Consider the following 23,974-nt stretch of genomic DNA (forward strand, 5'->3'; position numbering starts at 1 on the left):
GATTTCAATCAACCAAAAAGATTACAAATTTATAATTGAATATGTTCAGCTTAATTTTTTTTTGTTTTTTTTTTTTTTTGTCAATTTCATTCGAATCGATATTGTTACATACTCATAGCAGAACACATCCCAGTCTGAAGTTATGCCAAATTTTATACCAATCAGTAACTCCAGAGTTTTGATTAGGGTTTCAGAACAAGATTATAACGATACCTCCAAGCGTTAGAGATAGGGGCTACTAATTGGCAAAAACTATTTTCCATCAATTCTACTTGTATTTTTATTCACTACTTCATATCCAGTGACTGAATTTCTAATTTTTCATAAAGCCATTTTATCTCACTTAGACATCGTAATATCCTTGAATAGAAGTAGCAGTAATGTCATAATTAAACCACAATCATCTTCTGTTAAAACGGAAGGACGCATTAAACAGTGTTCTTCGAAATACACAGTTATTGAAAAGAGACAAAATAGGCACAATTTGAATCTATTTTATCATGTTTGCTCAATCCAGACCGAGCTAAATAATTATTTCTACACTAGGCACAAGGCTCTGGGAAAGATAGTCGATTATATTGACCCCAGTGCGTAACTGGTACTTATTTCATCGACTTCGAAAGGGTAAAAGGCAACGTCGACCTCGGCGGAATTTGAACTCAGAGCGTAACGGCAGATGAAATACAGCTATGCATTTCGCGCGGCGTGCTAACGATTCTGCCAGTTCGCTGCCTTGAACCGATCTAAATAATAACAACTATGGCAATGATATTTATTGCGAACCACGGGATTATACATTCCCAAGAATTCGAAGTCCTATGCTTGTATTAGTTACCTACATTATATGAATTAAATACGCAATTTAAGGAAGATCCAGTGACGATGGAAGAGAGATACACATCTCTTAACTGATTATCACCATTAAACCGGAATTAAATGCTGGTTATTATGAACCTTTGGTGATATTAGTGACACTTCATCCTGAATAAAGTCTAAATTGCTGGTTAGATCTTAAGCCCGTGCGAGATAATGATGTCTTCGTAATTAAAGTCGTGTATTTATTGATGTTAACGTTACACGACCAAATAAGAAATACCGAATGTTTGTTGATATTTATCAGACGTAAAATACGGGATTGTGACATTAACAGAACTAATGAGGTTCAGTAAGACAAGCGTAGCTATGTGGTAAAGAGATTCGCTTCACGGCTATTAGGCTGGGCGTTCGATCCTGTTGCAGGGCATTTTTTGGGGAGGTGATGGTAGTGGTGGTGGGAAAGTATAGGTGCAGGCGTGGATGGGTGGTAAAAAGTTTGCTTCCCAGCTATATGGTATCGGGCTCAGTTCTGCAGTGTGGGACAAATGCCTTCTACTATAACCTCAGGTTGACCAAAACCTTATGATTAAGCGGAAACTGAAAGAAGCCTGTCGTGTGTGTGTGCGTGCGTGTACGTGCATGTGTGTGTGTGTGAATCTTTATCTGTGTCTTTTTGCTGGCATTTGTCTCCCAGCACTGCTTCACAACCGATGTTAGTTTATTTACATCTCCGTAACTTAGGACTTCGACAAAGGAAACCGATTGAATAAGTACATGGGTTGATTTGTTCGATTAGACCCGTTAAGGTTTTGCCCCTCCATGGCTGCAATCCAATGGCTGAAACAAGTAAACGATAAAAAATATGTCTTCTATCATAACTTTTGAACCAATCAAAACTTTGTGAGTGAAACTATTGTAGGCAGAAACTGTATGGAAGCCCGTCAGATATTTTATTCCTGCAATTCGATGACACACTTAAGTCATCATCCAATTTAACACCACCAACTGACTTTTGTGGTCTTGAAAGAAGCCGATCGTGTGTATGTGTGTATGTATGTATGTATGTGTGTGCGTGTGCCTGTATGTGTGCTTCTGTGTGTCCGTGTCTGTGTTTTCCCTACCACCGCTTGACAACCGGTGTTGGTGTGTTTATGTCCCCATAACCTAGCAGGTCGGCAAAAAGGAGCTAATAGAATAAGCACCAGGCTTATAATAAAAATAAGGGCTGGAGTCGATTCATTCGACTAAAAATCCTTCAAGGTGGTGCCCCTGCATGGCCGCAGTCTAATGACTGAAACAAGTAAAGGATAAAAGATACACACATATACATATATATCAATATATGCGCGCGCGCGCAAACACACTCACACACACGCATACAGGTCTTTCTCTAGAGTGCTATTAACCTCTAAATTTTTTTTCTGACAAAGCTAAATACGCTTCCTTATGACAAATTAATTAATTAATTAATGTATTTATGTGATTCATTGTGTCTCGTAATTATTGTCATGTAAGGTTATAAAATTCCAAAAAGTATTAGCGAAAACACTTTTTCTCAACTGTCTACCTATACCAAGCGATGTATAATATCTATTAATATCGGAGATCAACGACTTTCTATATGAATCTATTCACCATTTTGCCGATGTATTGAAAAAAAAAACATTATTTTCCTTTTTAACTTGAATTAATAGTATTTTTCTTTCATTATAATTTCTAATTTTCTTTTTGGCTTCATTTAAAACGAAGTGAAGGTTACAACCAAAATTATATTTCAGCATAATCACAAAATTACATCGAAATTCGATTAAATTGAATTGAAGCAAAAAAAAAAAAAGATATAATATAAAAAAATAAAAACAGCAAATTAATATAATATCGTAAGCGACCAGAATTAATGATACTCCATGCGACATTAAGTAATTAAACGATAACTTGAGATTATAGTCTAAACTTAAAAATTGACAAATTAATTAAACCTTTTTATACAATTATGTAGGAATTACCATCTTCCGTGTGAAATTCTGCAGAGATTACAGTCATCTTTCTTCATTAACTTAGGAATTTGAGTTTGACGAAAAGAAGAAAGCTGCGTTATATAGATATGTACAGTGTGTGTGTGTGTATGTGTGTGTGTGTGTGTGCGCGCGCACGCATGTGTAATATATGTATCTGTATGTACAAGAGGGCGTGCTGAAAAGTTCTAGGTTTTGGGTAAAAGAAAATACAGGAGGATCAGTGAATTATGATTTTATTCAGCATATTCCCTTACCAGATTCACACACTCATTGCAGCGGTCCTTCAGTTTTTTCTCAGTCCTGTAAAAAAAATCGGTAGGCTGTGCCTCCAGCCAAGCCTTTCACGAAACCCTTAAAGCCAGGAACTTTTCAGCATTCCCTCGTATATGTGTTTATACAAAAAACAAATATGAACAAGAAGGATAAACAATACTCAATACAGAAAATATTTGATATTGTATACATTGAAATAACGATATGCATTCCGCTTCTAATAAATGTCATAGATAGACGCAGAGAGAGGAGGGCAGACAGACAGACACACACACGCACACACAGTGGGGGAACCTAATGTTTAGAGCATTGCACTCACGATCGCAAGGTCGTGCTCTTGATTTCCAGGCCGGCAGTGCGTTGTGTTCTTGAGCAAAATGCTCCATTGTTTCAGTCTATTCAGCTGAATATGGGCAACACTGCAACAGACTAGGCTTCCGTTTACTGGGAACGTCGGCCATCTCATGTAGGCAACGGAGTGGCATCATTTTAAAGCTACAAAAATGCAAGGAAGCGCACGCACTTGGTAGTCTGATCGATATAGTGACGCGCGCACGGCGGTGAGCTGGCAGGAACGCTAGCACGCCGGGCGAAATGCTTAGCGGTATTTCGTCTGCCGTTACGTTCTGAGTTCAAATTCCGCCAAGGTTGACTTTGCCTTTCATCTTTTCGGGGTCGATTAAATAAGTACCAGTTACGTACTGGAGTTTATAGAAGAAGAAGAAGAAGAAGAAGAAGAAGAAGAAGAAGAAGAAGAAGAAGAAGAAGAAGAAGAAGAAGAAGAAGAAGAATCCTGTCTGAAATTTGGGGAGGGGTAGTCGATTACATCGACCCCTGTACTCAGCTGGTACTTAATTTATCGACCCCGAAATGATGAAAGGCAAAGTCGATCCCGACGGCATTTGAACTCAGAACGTGAAGACAGACGAAATACCGCTAAGCATTTCGCCCGGTGTGCCAACGATTCTGCCAGCTCACCACCTTAATAATAATAATAATAATAATAATAATAATAATAATAATAATAATAATAATAATAATAATAATAATAATAATAATAATAATAATAATAATAATAACACACCAGGTAGCGGCTCTCATGGCTTCTTATCTTAACTGATTGGAAGTGTTATCATGTACATCGCTTTGTCTTGGTATAAAATATGGGCTACAGCAAATATTCTGCTCAATACCACAGATTTGCTTCTCAGTTGTTTGACCTTAACCAGTTGAGCATGTCCCTCAGTGACTGACGATATGTGCATCTCTGATCAAGAACAGAAGTAATGTTAGCCATGTGTTGAGAGGAATTCTTTGGGGTTTGAATAATTCACCTTTGGAAATATGGGTGCTTCGTTCAACATCTTCGTGAGCTTCCCTCACCGGGGTTAACAGCTAATATACAACCCACGCAGATGCATGTAGATGTATGAACAAATGTACATCAACCACTTCCATTCAGCTTGTGTATATATACGTGTGACCACAATAAACGTATTTAAAGTTATCACCCTTGTTCCATGTATTTCTTTACTGGGTTCCTACCAAAATAAGATTACAGCCTTCTGAGCGGAGTCTCATTAGTTGACACCACAACCTAACCATCTAAAGTCGTTTAAGATGAAAATCTATGTAGTAACTCCATGGAATTTGAACTCAGAAAGTCAAGAATCGAAAAATAAATATTGACTCTTTGCAATAAAAAATAATAATAGTTTTTCTCATTCCTCTCATTTTATTAGACGAAACTTTAAATATACTCATTCTCCTCACAACTTGACACACATAACTCGTGTATTTTTACGTTAGTCGAAATAACTGTAAATGAAAATAGAAAACGAGTCGCCTAGTCATCTTCCGGTAGATTACCAACTACTCTACGCCTACTGTTTGCCTAAAAATAAATGAACTGTTATGTTAAATTGTTATTATATGAGAGACACTAAATGATTAGAGATGTTACATTGCTTGAATCTTCCTCGTCTTAAAGCCGTCCTAACACCACAACTGTCATCTTACTACTACTACTACGACTACTACTACGACTACTACGACTACTACTACTACGACTACTACTTCTACGACTACTACTATTACTATTTCTTGACTACTATTTCTTGACTATCACCGATCGGCAATTTGTAACACTTATAACACGAGGAGAATCGTTCACATTTGGCGTTCTATCAAACCACCTAACTGCCCCACTGATAATTCAGTAGTGTTAACTCTCAGAGCAACATCACACAGTGTGTTTCCTCTACAATTTGAGCGGATGGGGTGATGAAGGAGCGAGAAGAAGAAAAAATCAAAAGACAGACGTGACCAGAATTAACAACAGTGCTGTGTACTTCTGAATAAATGGCCAATGTAACAACATTAGTATTAACCACTCGAGTTGATCAACCGAGAATATACAAGAGTCTTCAACGATGTTACTGAAACACTTCAAGTAAATTAGCCACTTATCCGTTTAATAGTAATTTTAACCCTCTCATACCGCTAATCATTATCTGTTTCAAATGTTGGGCGTAGATTTGTCTGTGTTTGATGAAGTAGTTCGCTTCGCAGTCAGTTGGTTTTTGAGTTTCTCAGTGCAACGCAGCAGTATTTGAGGGGGAAATATCTTCAACCTCAGCTTCATATCAAGTATACCATAACCTCATAGGGCATCCATCTTTCGACATCTCTTTTTCTCTCCCTCCCTATCATATCTCTTCTCTCCCCCTCTTCTCCTCTCTCTCTCTCTCTCTCTCTCTCTCTCAATCTCTGTATCTATCTGTCTTTCCATTTACCTAGCTATCTTAATTTCTGTTCCTCTACTTCATCCTCCTCCTTCATATCGAATCTACCCTTCCCCTCTTCCCACCTCTCTCTCTCTCTCTCTCTCTCTCTCTCACACACACACACACACACACACACATACACACACACATACACACCTTGTTTCCAATCCTGTATATATCTCTACACATCGGTATACACTTCTAATTTTATTTACGTTATTTACATTATTTATATTTGACTAATATTTGTCCTCATCTTGTTTGTTGTTAACACAACGTTTCGGCTGATATACCCTCCAGCCTTCATCAGGTGTCTTGGGGAAATTTCGAACCTGGGTTCTCATTCCTAGGGTATTTTTCAATATTGTTATTATTATTATTATTGTTCAATAGTTTTATTTTTATAACGTGCTTTCACTTCACTACCAAGCGCAGCTCTGTGCACCTTGGGTATGTGCTGTGGTTTGCTGTGATGCTCTTATGGTTACTGTATTGAAAGTGTTTTGCGTAGGATGTGTACAGTGCCCAGTAGTGCAATTTTCTGTATGTTATATATATTTGTAAGTCCTGGTGTTTTTGTTATGTATTTGTCTGAATATTTTTTTATTATACCTAAGGCACCTACTATGATAGGAATTGTTTCTGTTTTTAGATTCCACATTCGAGTTACCTCTATTTCCAGGTCTTTGTTATTATTATTATTATTATTATAATTATTATTATTATAATTATTATTATTATTGTTGTTGTTGTTGTTGTTGTTGTTGTTGTTAATGATTATATACCCCGCTGGTGTTTGATCAGGAGTTAAGGCTGGATGAGTATGCAACCATGCTATTGTTCCAGTCCCAAGTTGAATTCCAACTGCTGGCCAATTTGTCCCAAAGTTTTTATCTGCAAGTAAAATTAACGAAGCGAATGTCAATTATCTCCCCCTTCATCTGTGACGTCATCTGACAAACTCCAAGTAAGATGGCGTGAATTAGCCAAGATTTACCTGCTAGAAGTAACAACCCAAATACTTTTAAATCAGATCCCAATCCTGGATGTTCAAGAACCAACTTGAGGGCTGGTTTTCAATACCGGGTTCATTCTCATTCCAAAAACCTATAATATGTCTATGTAGAGCAAATGGAGACTGAGATAGACAAACAGACAGACAGACAAAATTTTGCCCTCATTATAATTGAAATATCAAGAAAATATTATCAGACATTTTAATAGCAGCAAACTTGTTTTATTTAAAGACTTACCGAGGATATAACCCTAATCTTTACGTTTACCCGTGGACTATATGTTGAGTGACCATTAATCGTGTTCATAAGGCGGTGAGCGGCAGATTAGTTGGCACGCCAGCGGTATTTCCTATGCCTTTGCGATCCTAGCTCAAATTCCATCGAGGTCGATGGTTCCCTTGATCCTTTTGTTGTTGATAAAATAAATGACAGTAAAGCTTTTGGGTCATTATGTACGACTAGTCACTCCTCCAAATTTCAAGCCTTCTTCCTATAGTAGAAAGGGATATTTCATGTACAATTTTTATTTACCGAACCTTACTATCATATCCCCTTACAATTACACGCTTCTTTAAAGTGAAATATTGTGTGAAAACATCGAGAGTGAAGTATCGTTTCTGGTTGGAACCTCCAGGTTTCCTGTCCTGAAATTGCCTGGCTAAGAGTTCATACGGTTGAAGGAACAATACCGGACACCTTGTAACTATGTTATGGTACCAACCAGCATGTTACAGAGGGTGTTTAAGAACTCAAAGGTGCATAAAACGGCAGACCCACACAATTGTGTCCCCTACGTTGTTTCCTGATAACTTCCAGAAAAATGGGAATAGTTCTAAAGAAATTTTCTACAAATACTTCTCAGATGGCGTACATTACGATTATATCGAAATTTAATGTGAAAAAAACAAAAGAAAAAATTTGCGAAATTACACACATATATACAGACACACACAACATACATATCCACAAAATGGAACTTGTAATTTTGAAAATAAATTGGGATGTGTATCAGTATATATGTGTGCACAACCTCTCTTTTTTTCACATTAATTTCCGATATAGTCATAACGTACGACATCTGAGAGGTATTTATGGAATATTTCCTTTAAAGATATCTATTTTTTCTGAAAGTTATGAGGAAACAATTGTGTGGAGGGCACACTTGTGAGGGTCCGCTCAAAATATCCCCACAAACACCAAAAACAAGGTGAAGATGACTCTGACTTCACTCTAGTCTTCAGGTGTCCGGGTACGTCCCCCGACGCACACATTCCCTAGCCTCTAATCACCGCGAAAGGTTGAAAGAGACTGAATATTATTTGAAACGAATGTCTTGGAGAAAACGTTTCCGATATTGTGACGTCATAATGGAAGTGTGAAGAAATATAGAAATCTCTGGACGAGACGAGAAATTCTTGAATGAACTTCACATATAGACGCTACACGCGCACGCACACAATAGCACACACACACAAACAAATATTTATGTACACAATTTATGTACACAAACAAATATTTATATATATGATATATGTATTCAGATGAATGTAAGGGTGTGCGTGTGTGTGTATGTGTGCATGTGTGTGTCTGTGTGTCTGTGTGTGTGTCTGTGTGTGTCTGTCAACAAATATAAATATAAAGGCGGTGAGATAGCAGAGTTGTTAGCACAACGGGCAAAATTCATTTCGTCCGTCTTCGTGTTCTGAGTTCAAATTCCGCCGTGGTCGACTTTGCCTTTCATCCTTTCTGGGTCGGTAAAATAAGTACCAGTTGAGCACTGGGATCTATGTAATGGACTTACGCCTACCCCGAAATTACTGGCCTTGTCTCAAAATATGAAATCAATATATATACTGACCTAGAGGCAGCGAGCTGGTAGAATGGTTAGCATGCGGGGCAAAATGCCTGACGGCATTTCTTTCGTTTCTACCTTCTAAGTTCAAACGCGGCTTTGTCTTTCATCCTTTCGGGGTCAATAAAAAGGGATCAGTTCAGCACTGAGGTTGATGTAATAGAGTTTCCCCTTCCACTGAAATTCTGACAGTTTGAAACCAATATACACAGGTATATGCGTATATGTGTGTGGATTATTTCTGTATGTAAATTGGGACTTATCTTTTCCACCAGCTTATTTCCTGGAAGGGTTACGAGGACACAGTCCCCGAGCCCGTCTTCCATTGAGTCCCATCAGAAGCAACCGCCTCCAGTTGAACCTGCTTAATCCCCAAACGTGACCAACCGAGCGCATGGGTCTTATGCAAACAACTTTCTCATTGTCTACCTGTGGGATTCCTCCTTGTTTCTTTTTTTGTTTTTTGTTTTTTTGTTGTTTTTTTTTTGGGGGGGGGGGGCCCGTGAAACCTCTCCATTGATTCTTTCCTGGGGCATTCTTACCACATTTCCGTAATATCGGAGTGGAAATGGAGTGGAAATTGAACCAGTGAGTGTGTTAGTTAGTAAGTCATTAAAATAGAATGACTCTCCCCAGACACAAGATATGCTTCAACACACGAATTCATATAAAGAATCTTGCAAACCAAATACAAAAATGAAATGTATATGTGTGTGTATATGTGCCACTTGTGTGTGTGTGATGTGGGTGCACGTGTGCGCCGTATGTGTGGGGTGTAGTTATATGCATTATATTTTCATATCCATCAAACCCGATACAATATACATACGCTTCTATATTACAACACACATATATCGAAACATCTTTACAGCGATATGTGATATATATATATATGTATATAGATAGGTACAACGCTTATAGTGTATGTCAAAGTTATCGTTTTAACGATTTGCAATACACAGATGCAACACATATTTTATATCCAAATATCGTTTCATCAAATCGCAGTATGTGGATACCCAATATATTTGAGTGCTCTTAATAGCAAAAAAATAATAATAAGTTCTTGACTATGGATTTATACTACTTCAACCGTTCCACCAAAACCATTCTGAGTCCTTCGAATAATCTCTACATCGTGAAATTACAGGAGAAAATCGAAGACTAACTTAAACGCATTCAGTGGAAAGAGATCTGTTTTAACTCTGACATGACGTCTCTTCGTAAATCTATGATATCAAAACATCGAACTGTATCCCGAGAATTAAGGTTCTAAGGCTCTTCGAATCCGACTACCTAGATTTAATAGCGAACATTAAATTTCATAAACAAAAAGAAAAAAAAACGTAAATGTGCCATAAAGCAAATTAAGAAATTTAGTGAAGCAGTATTTTAAATGATAAACAGAAGTAGAAGCCTAAAGAATACAGATAAGATACTATGCAAACAGTTACTCGGTAATAACATTATACAAATCTACGTTAAAATAAGCATCAACACATATAACAATAAAACAATGAAGCTGGAATGGCGAGCTGGCAGAATCGGTAGCACACCGGCCAATATGCTTAGCGACATTTCCTTCATCTGTACGCCCTGTGTTCAATTTCTGCCGAGGTCGACTTCGCCTTTCGGAGTCGATAAAATAAGTACCAGTCGAGCACTGGGATTGATGTAATCGACGTATCCTCTCCTCCAAAATTGTTAGCTTTGTGCCAAAATGAGAAGCCAATATCAATAATGTTAATACGCTAACTTTTTTGCTTTTGTACGTACCTGTTGTGTGCGTCACACTTACTTCAAAGAAGTGGCAAAGTATTTTTATAGTCAAGCAGATGGTGTTGCCTGCTTCACTTTCCCTGGTCTGTTACAATGTCTAACAACTAGTTAACAGCATTATTGGGCGATTGGAAGGCGGCGAGCTGGCAGAATTATTAACACGTCGGGCAAAATGTTTAGCGGCATTTCGTCCGTCTTTACGTTCTGAGTTCAAATTCGGCCGAGGTCGACTTTGCGTTTCATCCTTTCGAGGTCGATAAATTAAGTACCAGTTGAGCACTGGGGTCGATATAATCAACTAATACCCCTCCCAAAAAATTTCAAGCCTTGTGCCTATAGTAGAAAGGATTATTGGGCGATTGACATCAAGAAGTGGGGGGAAAATGGAGACATTTATGCTTTTCCCAAGATCGTTAGTGTAATAAACAATGGAGAATCGAAACTGGGTCGCCAATTTAGCTTAGAGAAGAAAGCTTCAGTTTATACCACAATGCTGGTCATCACTTTATCAAAAATGTTTATGAAACATTGCTTTCTAACATTGGCACGAAGGTGACGAGTTTTGAAAGAAACGGGTACTCTATTTTATCTACCCAGGAGAGATGAAAGGCAAAAGAAATTCTAATAACGTTTGAATTTAAAACTAGAAAAAAGGTTATATAACCAAGTGTGGCGTCCTATACACAGCAGTGTTACTGACGCTTATAGCCCCAGGAAGACATCTTCTCCAGCTGGCTAACGACACACATTCTGTGTTCGATTAGTTTTTACGAGGGGAGGTCATCGCTCTCATTTCTAGCTTTATATGATACACACGGACTCGAGTTTCTGGTTGGTTACCCGTCCTCAGGGAAAATTCATTCCGCTTGCAAAAGAGTCCGCGATCCTATGACCACGAGCCCGCTGTCATAACCACTGGGCCATAATATTGCAATGTATACATTTATGAATACACAACTAAGAGAATAGCTTGCAATATCTCTAAGTTGCTTCTGTAGTTTTTATGTGGGGAAAATTATCTCTGATATTTATTTCACCTTAATTGCTTTAATTTTTTTTCTTTCTTGCTTCTGTTTTGTGGCTTTGGAATTGAACCTATTCGAATAATATTGATCTTTTCATCAGAGTAGCCGAACGTCACCACAGTACTTTCTCCAAGTCCACCTTTGTTCATCCATTAATGCTTGTGGTGGTCATGAACAAAAACACTGGCTGGAAAAATTCCCTTTGGCATTGTTTTACGTTTAAAAATTAGTAAAGATGCGAGTTTTGTCCAGTTTCTACTTTAAACTGAAATAAAAGTCTAAAAGTATAGAGTATGTTCACACCTTGTTGTTTTTATAGATACCGTCTTTACACCATAATTTTCGGTGTTTTTCTAATATCGGATTCAAATTTTGGCACAAGACCAGTAATTCTGGAGGAGGAGGTAAGCCTTTTACATCGACCTCAGTGATCAACTGGTACTTATTTTATCGACCCCGAAACATTGGAAGGCAAAGTCATCCCCGGTGACATTTGAACTCAGAACGTAACGACGGACAAAATGCCTCTAAGCATTTTGGCCGGAGTGCTAAAGATTCTGCCAGCTCACCATCTTACGTTTTCCTTATATTAAGAGCATTTCATCCATTTTGCTTCGTCACCTTATTTCTATAGTTTGTTACCTTTCTGGCGTCGATCACACATTTTTGAGTCACCAGGATTTCTCCTTCATTTTCTTCAAACATATTCTATGCAAGTCTAATCTTTACTATCATTCTTAGATCATGCCATATCATGCTAAAGTAGAATTAAGATGAAGATACAGCAATCTCATCTGCTGGAATTTGTTCCTACTCTGCCAATCTCTTGGCCCCGCATATTATCTGTACAGAAAGTCTTTTAATATTCCATTCACATAATATGAGTGGAATACTAAGAAGCTACATCAAATTTATAAAATATCGTGGAGAAAAATATTCGTCAATCTTTTTTTTTTTCTTTTTTTTTTTCGTTTTTGTTAAGTACAACGAATGACAGATATAAAAATGTTTCGACTGATAGAGTGTCATCAGCTAGTGTGGCGTAAACTTTACGTAACTTGCCGAAGTATTTGTGACCTGGAACCATTGAGTAAATGTATAGAAATACGTAATTTTTGGACGTCGTAAAAGAAAACTGTCTGAAAATTAAATGAACTCCCTGATTAAAATTAATGCATTATATAGCTCATCAACTAACTATTGCTTTTTCTCTCGATCTATTATTGATACAGGATTGTCTTCTCAATGTTTCATTCATTAAATATATCTGTTTAGTTGTGTATATGCATGTATGCATGTATGCATGTATGTATGTATGGATGGATGTATGGATGGATGCATGCATGCATTATGTATGTATATGTATGTATATGTATGCGTTATGCATGCATATATCTCTCTCTTTTACTCTACTCTCTTTTACTTGTTTCAGTTATTTGACTGCGGCCATGCTGGAGCACCGCCTTTTAGTCGAGCTAATCGACCCCAGGACTTATTCTTTGTAAGCCTAGTACTTATTCTATCGGTCTCTTTAGCCGAACCGCTAAGTGACGGGGAGGTAAACACACCAGCATCGGTTGTCAAGCGATGTTGGGGGGACAAACACAGACATACATACATATATATATATATATATATATATATATATATATATACATATATACGACGGGCTTCTTTCAGTTTCCGTCTACCAAATTCACTCAGAAGGCCTTGGTCGGCCCGAGGCTATAGTAGAAGACACTTGCCCAAGATGCCACGCAGTGGGACTGAACCCGGAACCATGTGGTTGGTGAACAAGCTACTTACCACACAGCCACTCCTACGCCTACAATATATACATATATATGTATGTATATATATGTGTGTGTGTGTGTGTATATATATATATATATATATATATATATATATATATATATATATATATTGGAGTAAATATGTATATGTATATACATATATGAATCAACATACACACACACATATATATATGTGTGTGTATGTGTGTATATATATATATATATATATATATATATATATATATATATATATATATATATATATATATATATCCATATATATATATCTCCATATATATCAAGCACGTGCCGTCAGTTGGTGACCTGCATGTAGTAAACTACCATCAAAAGATTTGTCAGTAGATAAAAAGAAAAATACATATAAAGATATAAAGATAATCACTATCCATTGCTGGATAGTGGGGGTGAAATGGAAATAAATGGAAATGAGCTAAAACTGAAGGAAAAAAAACACAAAAAAAATAAACGAAACACAAGTGCGTGACTGAGTTGAAGGCAGATTTATTTCTGCCTTTATAGCACGTAAAGAAAATGGTGTTGTAGGAGTGTACACAGCACGTGTACTGCCGCAGTACTATGCGTAGCTTAAATACTGAGATTGCAAAGCAAGAGTGAATTATATATATATATATATTGCATTTTATGCATAGTAATCAGAGTAACCTTCATAATTTTATTGAATTAGGTGCATATTTTGCCATAAAAGGAAAATGTTGCTATCTATCTATTTTACGCCTAGATAGGCGTCGCCTATCTATGCTGTACGTCCCTGATTTATATATATATATATATATATATATATATATATATTGCGGGGATGTACTTGCATAGCAAGTGACTTGATCTGAGATCGTGTGCTGGAACGAAAACAATTGCAGCGTAGAAGGTATTTATAAGCCATTTAAAATAACACAAAAACCGTTAGATTCACTTCAACATTTAAATTTAATTTGTCAAAATATTTCCCATCACCGAGCAGCTCAGAGACCTTTAGTGGAATTAACTCGTTTAAAAGTAGCCAGATCTCCAATTTTAGGATCCTCCCACCACCAATCTTAGAGGCCCTATGATGAAAAGATAAAGACAATTCCGATCGTGACATATTTTTTCTTTTTTTTTTTTGGAAAAATATTGTATTTCATTCAAAAACTATATTTCAAAGAAAAATTATGACCACTTCAAACATCCAGGCTCCTTTGAGAGCTCACTTATTTAAAGAATATTTTTCATATTCTCTCAAATATCAAAAGAATTAATTTTCATTCTTTAATTTTACTAAATTAGTACCAATTCTGCATCTAATGATACGTAAGAAGTAATGAAGGAGTTCTCTCCCCTAAACCGGTTCAGTAGTAATAATAGTTATCTCCCTTACATTTTTTTATTTCAAATTATCACCTCCCGTTCAAAACGATTAGTTTAATACATAGGAATACTATCTAGTTGCGCGTGTATAGGGATATGTACGTGTTTCTGTAATGTAATAAGATTAATCTCAATATATAATTAACAATTAATAATGGTTAAGTAGTTAAAAACATTGCTTTGCAGCCAAGTAGTTTCTGAGTTCGATCCCACGCGTTATTCAGAAGGTGCAGAAACCAAGTCACGCCGCACGTGTGTGTGTGCGGCGTATGTAAACAAGTAAATAAACAAATGAAAATTGTGTAAGAGAAACAGAAATTGTTCCGTATGTTGTCTCCCACCATTTCCGATGACACTGAGGAACTCTCCTGGCGAAAGCACGTCCTTAATATAACGAGGACCACGTCCCAACAACTAGCTTTTCTTTTCAGATGTTTCATTCTCACCCCCAGTAATTAGCGATAAAGCTCGGATGAAACCACCCACAATGGTATATTGATCTTACATCTGTGGTGGAACTGTCACACACACAGCCGTCTCTGACCACATCCAGAAAGAGTACCCAACTCATTTGTTTAGGCCACTGGCTTTTCTACTCCACCAAGATGGCCAAGCACGTACGTACATACGTGCGTATGTATGTATGTACGTATGTATGTATGTATGCACGTATGTATATATGCATACGTACAAACATTAATACCATCAAAGTCATTGATACAAAAGAGATATCATGGGCCACGGACACTGTTGGTTCTTCCAGACTCGACAAGTAATAAAGTCATTTTTTTCTTCTCTAATCATCATCCTCATCGTTTTAACATCTCCTTTTCCAAAGGATGGAATCTATTGAAGCAGATTTTCTACAGCTAGATGCTCTTCTTGTTGCCATCATCTGGATAATACTTCCCTGTGGGCAGACATGTTTTCATGGAAGACTAAAACAGGACACTGTTGCATAACAATGATGTCAAGACAGAGACACCAACTCTGTCTCTCTTTCACACACACACACACACACACACACATGTATATGCGACAGGCTTCTTTCAGTTTCTGTCTACGAAATCCCCTCACATGGATTTGGTTGGCCTGGGACTACAATAGAAGACACTTGCCCATGGTGCCACATCATGGGAGAAAAACCAGAACCCTGTGATTAGGGAGTGAGCAACTCAACCATGCGGCCATTCTTACACCTATTTCCTAAAATAAAAAAAGAACTAGCTATACATATATTTCATGCTAAATGAAGACAAAAAAATAACAATAAAAAAAGTTAACATTATATAAAAATTTATTGTCTTGATTTTTGTTTTGTTTTTGATGTTATTTCGTCTTTTATTTTTTATTTTTTTGGTTTTAATATCAAGAGCAAAATTCTTTTAAATCTGAACAAATTTATACAGCAGTGAATGAAATGAAATAAAAATGGGTGGTAACAATTTTGTTTTTGTAATTATATCATGGGCAATGAGGGAGGGGGGTGTAACACTGAAAACTTTATCTCCACATAGTATGTGTGAAATTGGCCAGCTGGAGCACTCATAACACTCTATCTCTCTTTCTCTCTCTATCTCACTTTCTCTCTTATTGACACAGACTGTAGACAGATCATGAAGTGAAACAGCACCTTCGTTAGTGAACAAGATAAATTAAACCTGACTATTTACAACTTGTGTTTCTTTCATGGAGAAATAATAATTATAACAAGAGCACCCAGAGAGCCCAAACACCTAACGAATTAGCCAGAGATGATTTTTAAAATGAGACTATCTGAAATAAACTCAACTGCTTTCACAAACAAGAATATCAAAGATGAACCCAACCACTCTCAAAAATTAAATTTAAAAAAACGGAAAAATAATCCAGAATCCTTTTCCAGTACCAGATCGATCCCAAAATTTAATCAGTTCATACCAGTCACAGGGCCAAACATTGCTGAAAGTTTCATCCGAATCCATCCACTGGTTCTTGAGATATCTTGTCCACGGACAAACAAACAAGCAAAAACCTGACTGAAAATAATATCTCTGCCTTCGCTAAGGCAGAAGTAATAATAATGGTTTCAAATTTTGGCAGAAGGTCAGCTAGTTCAGGGAAGGGAGTTAGTCAATTACATCAACCCCAGTGTTTCACTTGCCAACCCTTTCTACTAAAGCACAAGGCCCGAAATTTGGGGGGAAGGGACTAGTTGATTACCTGAACCCAAAGTGTTTCACTGGTACTTAATTTATCAACCCCAAAAGGATGAAAGGCAAAGTCAACCTCAGCGGAATTTAATCTCAGAATGTAAAGAGGGAAGATATGCTGCTAACATTTTGTCCAGCATGCTAACAATTCTGCCAACTCACTGTCTTAATAATAACAATAATAACAATAATAATAATAAAGTGTTAGAGCACCGGAGAGACAAACAAGAGTGCCTAATAATCGACGTAGCAGTGCCAGGAGATCAACATATCATCATGAAAGAAAGAGAAAAAGTTGATAAATATGGAGACTTGAGAATTGGGATTGCTAAGATGTGGCAGGTATGAGAGTCGAACATAAAGGTTATCCCTATTGTCATCGAAGCAATGGGTTCAATACTACCCAATGTGAAAACCTTAGAGACACCCTACAATCTAGATGTATTGCAAAAGTCGGCATTAATTGGAACTGCACGCATACAGCGTAAAGTACTGTCTGTCTGAGGTCCATGTTGTGACTTGACAAACAGTACAAACCTCCGGGTGTGTGTGCATGTATAAGGGAAGTATGTGAATATTTGTATGTGTGAACTAGCGTTCTTTCAGTAACAAACGACGATTGATGTCACATCTCAAAAGACAACCACTAGATAACCTTGACAAGTGTATTAATTTGATTTACCATCCATATTTATATATAGAATACTGTCATTTTTTATGGCATGGGGCCAGCTAGTAATAATAATAATAATCCTTTCTACTATAGGCACAAGGCCTGAAATTTGGGGGAGGGAAACTAGTCGATTACATCGACCCCAGTGCTCAACTGGTACTTATTTCATCGACCCCAAAAGGATGAAAGGCAAAATCAACCTCAGAAGAATTTGATCTCAGAACGAAAAAACAGACCAAACGCCGCTAAGCATTTTACCCAGCATGCTAACGATTCTGCTAACGATTCCTTAGTAATAATAATGATAATAACAATGGCTTTAAATTCTGGCACAAAGCCAGCAATTTCAAGTGAGGGGTTAAGTCAATTTGGTCAACCTCGGTGCTCAGCTGCTATTTATTTTATCAACTTGGAAAGGATGAAAGGAAAAATTGACCTTGGCAGAATTTGAACTCAGAACGTAAAGACAGACGAAATGCCACTAAGCACTTTGTCCAGCATGCTAGAAATCCTACCAGCTTGCTACCTAAGTAGTAGTAGTAGTAGTAGTAGTAGTAGTAGTAGTAGTAATAGTAATGGTGGTAGTAGTAGTAGTAAATACAAATTTCTAAATTTGCCACAAAGGAACAGATGTTTTGAGGGAAGGGTTACAGTTGATTATGTCGGCCAACCTAGCCTTGGGAAGCACTTTCTTGATTGACCTCTTGAAAGTGTTAAAGCAAAGTCGACATCGGTAGAATCTGAACCCAGCTTGTAAAGCAATGCAAAACAAATACACTACCAATCATTTCATTCGACACACAACTTGCATCACCAATCCACCACATTCAATGAGAATTAATTAATAATACTAATGTGTTTGATGAAGTAACAATACGAATGCTTTCTCACATTGACACAAGGATACGTGTTTCAGAGGAGATAGGTGAAGGGTGAATTATAGGTGACTTAAGTGCTCAACCTAAAAGGGTTGCTGTAAGACAAGACAGAAAAAAGGTGACCTTCACGCAAGGTAGGTTTTGAATTCAGTGTTTATTAGAATCTGTTCCTTGTCTGGGGATAAAGTTAGTTTCAGGTCCAGTTTTGGTAAAAAGCTTGTTCTCAGATCACTTGGAACTCTGGAGAGCTTGCGGGCTGTGTTCCAGGTGAGTTGCTGCCAGGGGAATTATAATGTGACCTGTCGGATCGGTCTTTGTCGCGAGAAGAGAAAGAGTCGGATCTTTCTGGGCGGCTGTCTTTGTGCCTGTGTTTGTGCTTGTGCTTGTTTTTCTTCTTCTTCTTTTTGGTCTTGTGTAATTTACCGGAACTTTCCTCACTGGAGCCAAGCCTTGAGAAGTCCAGAGACGACTGAGACATCAACTTCAACCCACCGAATGATGAAGCCGAACCAGGGTTGGGTGGCAATTCTGGTAAAAGAGGAGAAAAGAAAATTTAACAATTTTATTTTTTTTTTTTCATATAACTGCAAATTAATCAGGCATTATCTCATGGTCTCAAGATTTCGATGATGTAATCATTTATTTTTTAGAAAGACATTGTAGAGTAGGTGTAAGAGATTGGATCTGGTCATATATATCATCATCATCGTTTAAAGTCTGCTTTCCATGCTAGCATGGGTTGGACGATTTGACTGAGGACTGGTGCAACCGGATGGCTACACTAGGCTCCAATCTAATTTGGCAGAGTTTCTACAGCTGGATGCCCTTCCTAACGCCAACCACTCAGAGAGTGTAGTGGGTGCTTTTACGTGTCACACACACACACACACATATATATACACACACACACTCTGTCCAGACAGAGTCAAGACTATTGAAAAGGTTGCAAGACGCAACGAAAATTTTAGGAAAACAAAAATAATAAGTGGAAATTTTACCGGTGGGTGTTTTAAATTTTAAGGTACAATAAGAAAATGACTCTCCCCAGACACAACAGTATATATATATAACTATGAATTAATAAATAATCATGTATATAAATAGAGTGAGAGAGAGAGAGAGATGTGTGTGTGCTCATGTGTACTCTTCTCTTGACATCACATTATGCGTCGTCGTCGTCGTCGTCGTCGTCGTCGTCGTCGTCGTCGTCGTCGTCGTCGTCGTCGTCGTCGTCGTCGTCGTCGTCGTCGTCGTCATCATCATCATCATACAAATGTTTTTTTCATTTCCAGTCATATATGAAAAACACACCTGGCCATAGGGAAATATCACCTGACTAGGAAACGGATGAAGGTTGTCAACAGGATGGGGTATCCAACCATAGAAATTCTGCAACAACAAAATTCCACCTGACCCATGCAAGCATGGAAAAGTGGACACTATATGCCGCTGCTGCTGGACAGGGGGGGGGCAGGTGGGAGTGGGGGTGCAATCCCATGGTGATTGATGACCGAAAGGAGTCTTTACCTTTTATACTTTGTCATAAAAAAACGATCTTACCTGGAAGTGTATGGGTTGATGATGAGGGAGAGCTAGAATCTTCACTGAGGTTGCTGGGGATGTCAGCGTATGAGAGGGGCAGCTCTAAACTAGAACGCTCCAGAGGCATTGAGGACATCTGTGGACGAGGGGCAATGAAATCTTCTTCTTCTTCTAGTTTCTTTTGCTGAATAAAATGGAATGTGTAGAATTCATTAATTCTTTGTTATCCATGGGAGACACAGATACACTGACTGACAGACAGACACACACACACACACACACAAGCACACACACATATGCACAGACACGCATGCACATGTGCAAACATACACAGACACACACATGCAGAGGCATACAGACACATGTACATACATGCATGCATATGCACACAAACACACACACACACAGACATGTATACACACACACACACACAGAGAGAAATGTATACACACACACACACACACAGACATGTATACACACACACACATCAGACATGTATACACACACACACACACACATGCAATATGTACAAGAACTTACCTTAATCTTCAATTTGAACTTGGAGTCATCCGTCTGCATATGATCAGGCAGCAGGGGGTCGAGTAACGGTCCATAACCGAACTTGGGATCCAGACACAGACTCGATTCTTCTTTCCTTTTAATACCCCGAGCCTGTTCCATTGCTCCAGGCTGAACGGGGGACTGAAGCGGCGGGGCAACAACGCCAGATTTTGAAGGGGTTCCCAGAGTTGTTGATGCAGCGGATGTGCTGCCAGCGTTGGCAGCAGCAGCAGCGGCTGCTTCAGCTGCTGCAGCGGCAACCGCAGCGGAGACCGCTGCAGCTGCTGCTGCTGCAACAGATGTCGTTGTCAGAGGTGCTTTAGTTTCGAACGTGTCTTTCTTCTCCTCTCCGATGACAACTCCTGTCATTGGGGTTGTTGTTGTTGTTGGTATTGCAGTAGTTATTGGTGCTGGTGCTGGTGCTGGTGTTGGTGCTAGTGTTGGTGTCGGTGGTGTTGGTGGTGGCAGTGGTAGTGGAGGCGGAGGTGGTAGTGTCTGCACTGGTAATATTTCTGCTTCTGTCTTTATTACAACCGGTTCAAGGAGTTCCTTTTTCTAAAAAGAAATAAAGTGTAATTATCAATATCAGTTTCAAATTTTAACACCAGGCCAATAATTTTGGGAGAGGGAGTAAGTTGATTACATTGACCTCAGTATCCAAGTGGTACATATTGCACCGACCCCAAAAACGATGAAAGGCAAAATCAATCTCAACAGAATTTGAACTACATCAACCTCAGTGTATATCTGGTACTTATTCCAACAAGAAGATCACAGCAACTGAAACACTGGCAGGTGGCTTTACATGGGGAAATAGCTTGATTAAGCTATACACAAAAATAACCAGAGACAAAACTGTAATAATGTATTATTTATTTTGCTTCATTCGGTTACACATTGTGAGGACAAATACTATCAGCTGTCTCAAGTCCCAGCCCTGTCTCCCGCCTAACCAGAAGCCCTCTCTTCTGCAGACCTGCTCACCAGCTAGCCTGCAGTGAAATTCCAGCCAATAGTTTCAGGTTTCCGCTTATAGCTCTCTTAAGTTCCTGTCTACAGTTCATCTGTTATTAGTCCTAGGGCAGTGCTCTACAGGGACAACTATAATTCATTGCCAAGGATCAAGGCAGAAAGATCTCTTGATGTTCTCAGAACATAAAAAGGGACGAAATGCCAGTAAGTTGGTACAAGGTTAGCAATTTCATGGGTGGGGGTAAGTCAATTACATCAATCCCAGTGTTCAATTGGTGCTTATTTTATTGACCCCCCCTCCCTTCAAAAAAAGGGTGAAAGGCAAAGCTGACCTCAGTGGAATTTGAACTCAGAACATAAAGAGAGATGAAATATCGCTAAGCATTTTGCCTAGCCTGACAGGCTAGCAATTCTGCCAGCTTACCACCTTAGGGTAATTATTAATATTGATTTCAAATTTTGGCACAAGGCCAGCAATTTCAGAGAAGGAGGTATGATGATTACACCAACCCCTGTGTTCAACTGGTACTTATTTTATCAAACCCGAAAGGATGAAAGGCATGCCCTAAAGCAATAATTAATATTAATTAACGATTGATGGATGGAGTAAATATATGTTCTATTCACTTTCGCACTTGATGACCTAATGGATGATCATTTTTCAGAAACCATCATCAACATCATCATTATCAGCATCATCAGCAGCATCATTTTAACATCACATGATGTCTAGGCAAGGGCATGCCCAAACACACACACATCAGTTTTTGTCTATCAAATCCACTCACAGGGCTTTGGTAGGCTACATTGGGCTAGTGGTATGTGGCACTTGCCCAAGGGGCCACACATCATCAGCCCATTCTGTAAATTGACCAACAATCTGATGAAAGCATCCTAAAATAACCATACCAAAGTTACACAATATTACATAACATAACATAATCACAGGCGTGACTGTGTGGCTACAGTCTAATGACTGAAACAAGTAAACGATAAAAAAGAACAACAATGACTATCATAAATAAAAAAAAAAAAGCTGAGAAAAAAAAAACACTGCAAAAGAAGAACTGCAAAGAGCAAAGATTAACAGACTTCAAAGTAGACGATATTCTATCAATAACTCATGAGAGGGACAAAGACATATAAACAGTGTTCCACTTACAATCGGATTGAGTTCCATGTTTGGCTGAGACATGTCAAAGCCTGTTGAAGGAGATTGCGGAATGGATGGTTTCACATCATCAGTAGTTGGTGGGCCTTGAAGAGGTGGGTGTACTACCGTTACAGGTGGTAGAGCAGTAACACTAGTATCTGTGGTGGTAGTTGTGGTGGTGGTGGTGGTGGTGGCGGCGGTGATGGCGGTGGTGGTGGTGGTGGTGGTGGTGGTGATGGTTGTGGTGGCTATGGTATTAGCTGTTCCTGCACTAAGAACTGGCGGAGGGGCGCTGGGTCCCAGGGATGATGGTAATGACATTGGCAGCAACGATGATGAAGATAACAATGATACTGGTAGGGGTGCTGCTGCCACAGCCGCTACTGCTGCTGCTGCTGTTGGTGGTGGTGGTGGTGGTGGTGCTGCTGCTGTTGGTGGTTGTTGCGGGACTGGTGCCTCTATGCCAGGCAGTACAGGTTTCTTATCTTTGCTCTAAGAAAGAAATTAAAAAATAGAAAAGAACAGAAAAAGCAAAAAAAAACAAAAACAGAATAAGTAAATAAATAAATAGTTCTTTGTAAGTGTGGCACAAGGCCAGAAACTTAGAGGAGAGGAGGTCTGCTGATTACACTGACCCCAGTATCTGACCGGTGGTTTATTTTACTGACCCCGAAAGGATGAAAGGCAAAGTCGACCTTTGTAAAATTTGAACTCAGAACATAAGGAGCCAGAAGCAACACTTCTAAGTATTTTGTCTGACATGCTAACAATGGTAAATAAATAATTAATAAATGGTAAATAAATAATTAATGAGTGGTAAATAAATAAAGTTAATCTCTTAAGTGGCCAGGTGTTTGCAACTGAGGATGAGCAAACTAGCTCAAAACTGAGTCAGTCTCACGATTCCATCATCTACTGGAGGGCAGAAGGGGTTCACTCCCCTGCTTGCAATATATACAGGTGCAGGCTGCACCTATAACCAGCTGACAGAAGATCTGCCTGGGGTTAAAACAGTAGACACATTGAGCAGCTATATCAGCCATTATAATAGCTGTAGTGATTTAATTTTACTTGTTAGTATAGTTACTACACTAATCTCTTATTAAGATTTTACAACTTGTTGCAAATAAATAAATAAATGTTAAATAAATAATTAATAAATGTTAAATAAATAATTAATAACTGTTAAATAAATAATTAATAAATGTTAAATATATTCTGAAATATTTCTACTTGCTATTTTCTAAACCCAACACCCA

At 38.3% G+C, this 23,974-nt stretch overlaps 1 protein-coding gene across 3 annotated transcripts in view; it reads right to left on the minus strand.

Annotated features, from left to right (window-relative positions):
- Positions 1–16,023: 16,023 nt before the first annotated feature.
- The window catches only part of LOC106873886 (transcription initiation factor TFIID subunit 2), a 45,493-nt gene continuing 37,542 nt past the window's right edge, over positions 16,024–23,974 (minus strand). For all 3 annotated transcript variants that reach the window (XM_089354882.1, XM_089354883.1, XM_089354881.1), the window contains 4 exons: positions 22,725–23,207; positions 20,570–21,145; positions 20,048–20,213; positions 16,024–19,015 (listed from right to left, as the gene is read on the minus strand). In XM_089354882.1, the coding sequence (XP_089211008.1) occupies positions 18,711–19,015; positions 20,048–20,213; positions 20,570–21,145; positions 22,725–23,207 (1,530 nt within the window). In that variant the 3' untranslated portion in view covers positions 16,024–18,710. The remainder of the gene's footprint in view (positions 19,016–20,047; positions 20,214–20,569; positions 21,146–22,724; positions 23,208–23,974) is intronic.

Source organism: Octopus bimaculoides, chromosome 7 (assembly GCF_046866305.1).
Source record: "Octopus bimaculoides isolate indiv1 chromosome 7, ASM4686630v1, whole genome shotgun sequence".
Classification (NCBI taxonomy): Eukaryota; Metazoa; Mollusca; class Cephalopoda; order Octopoda; family Octopodidae; genus Octopus; species Octopus bimaculoides.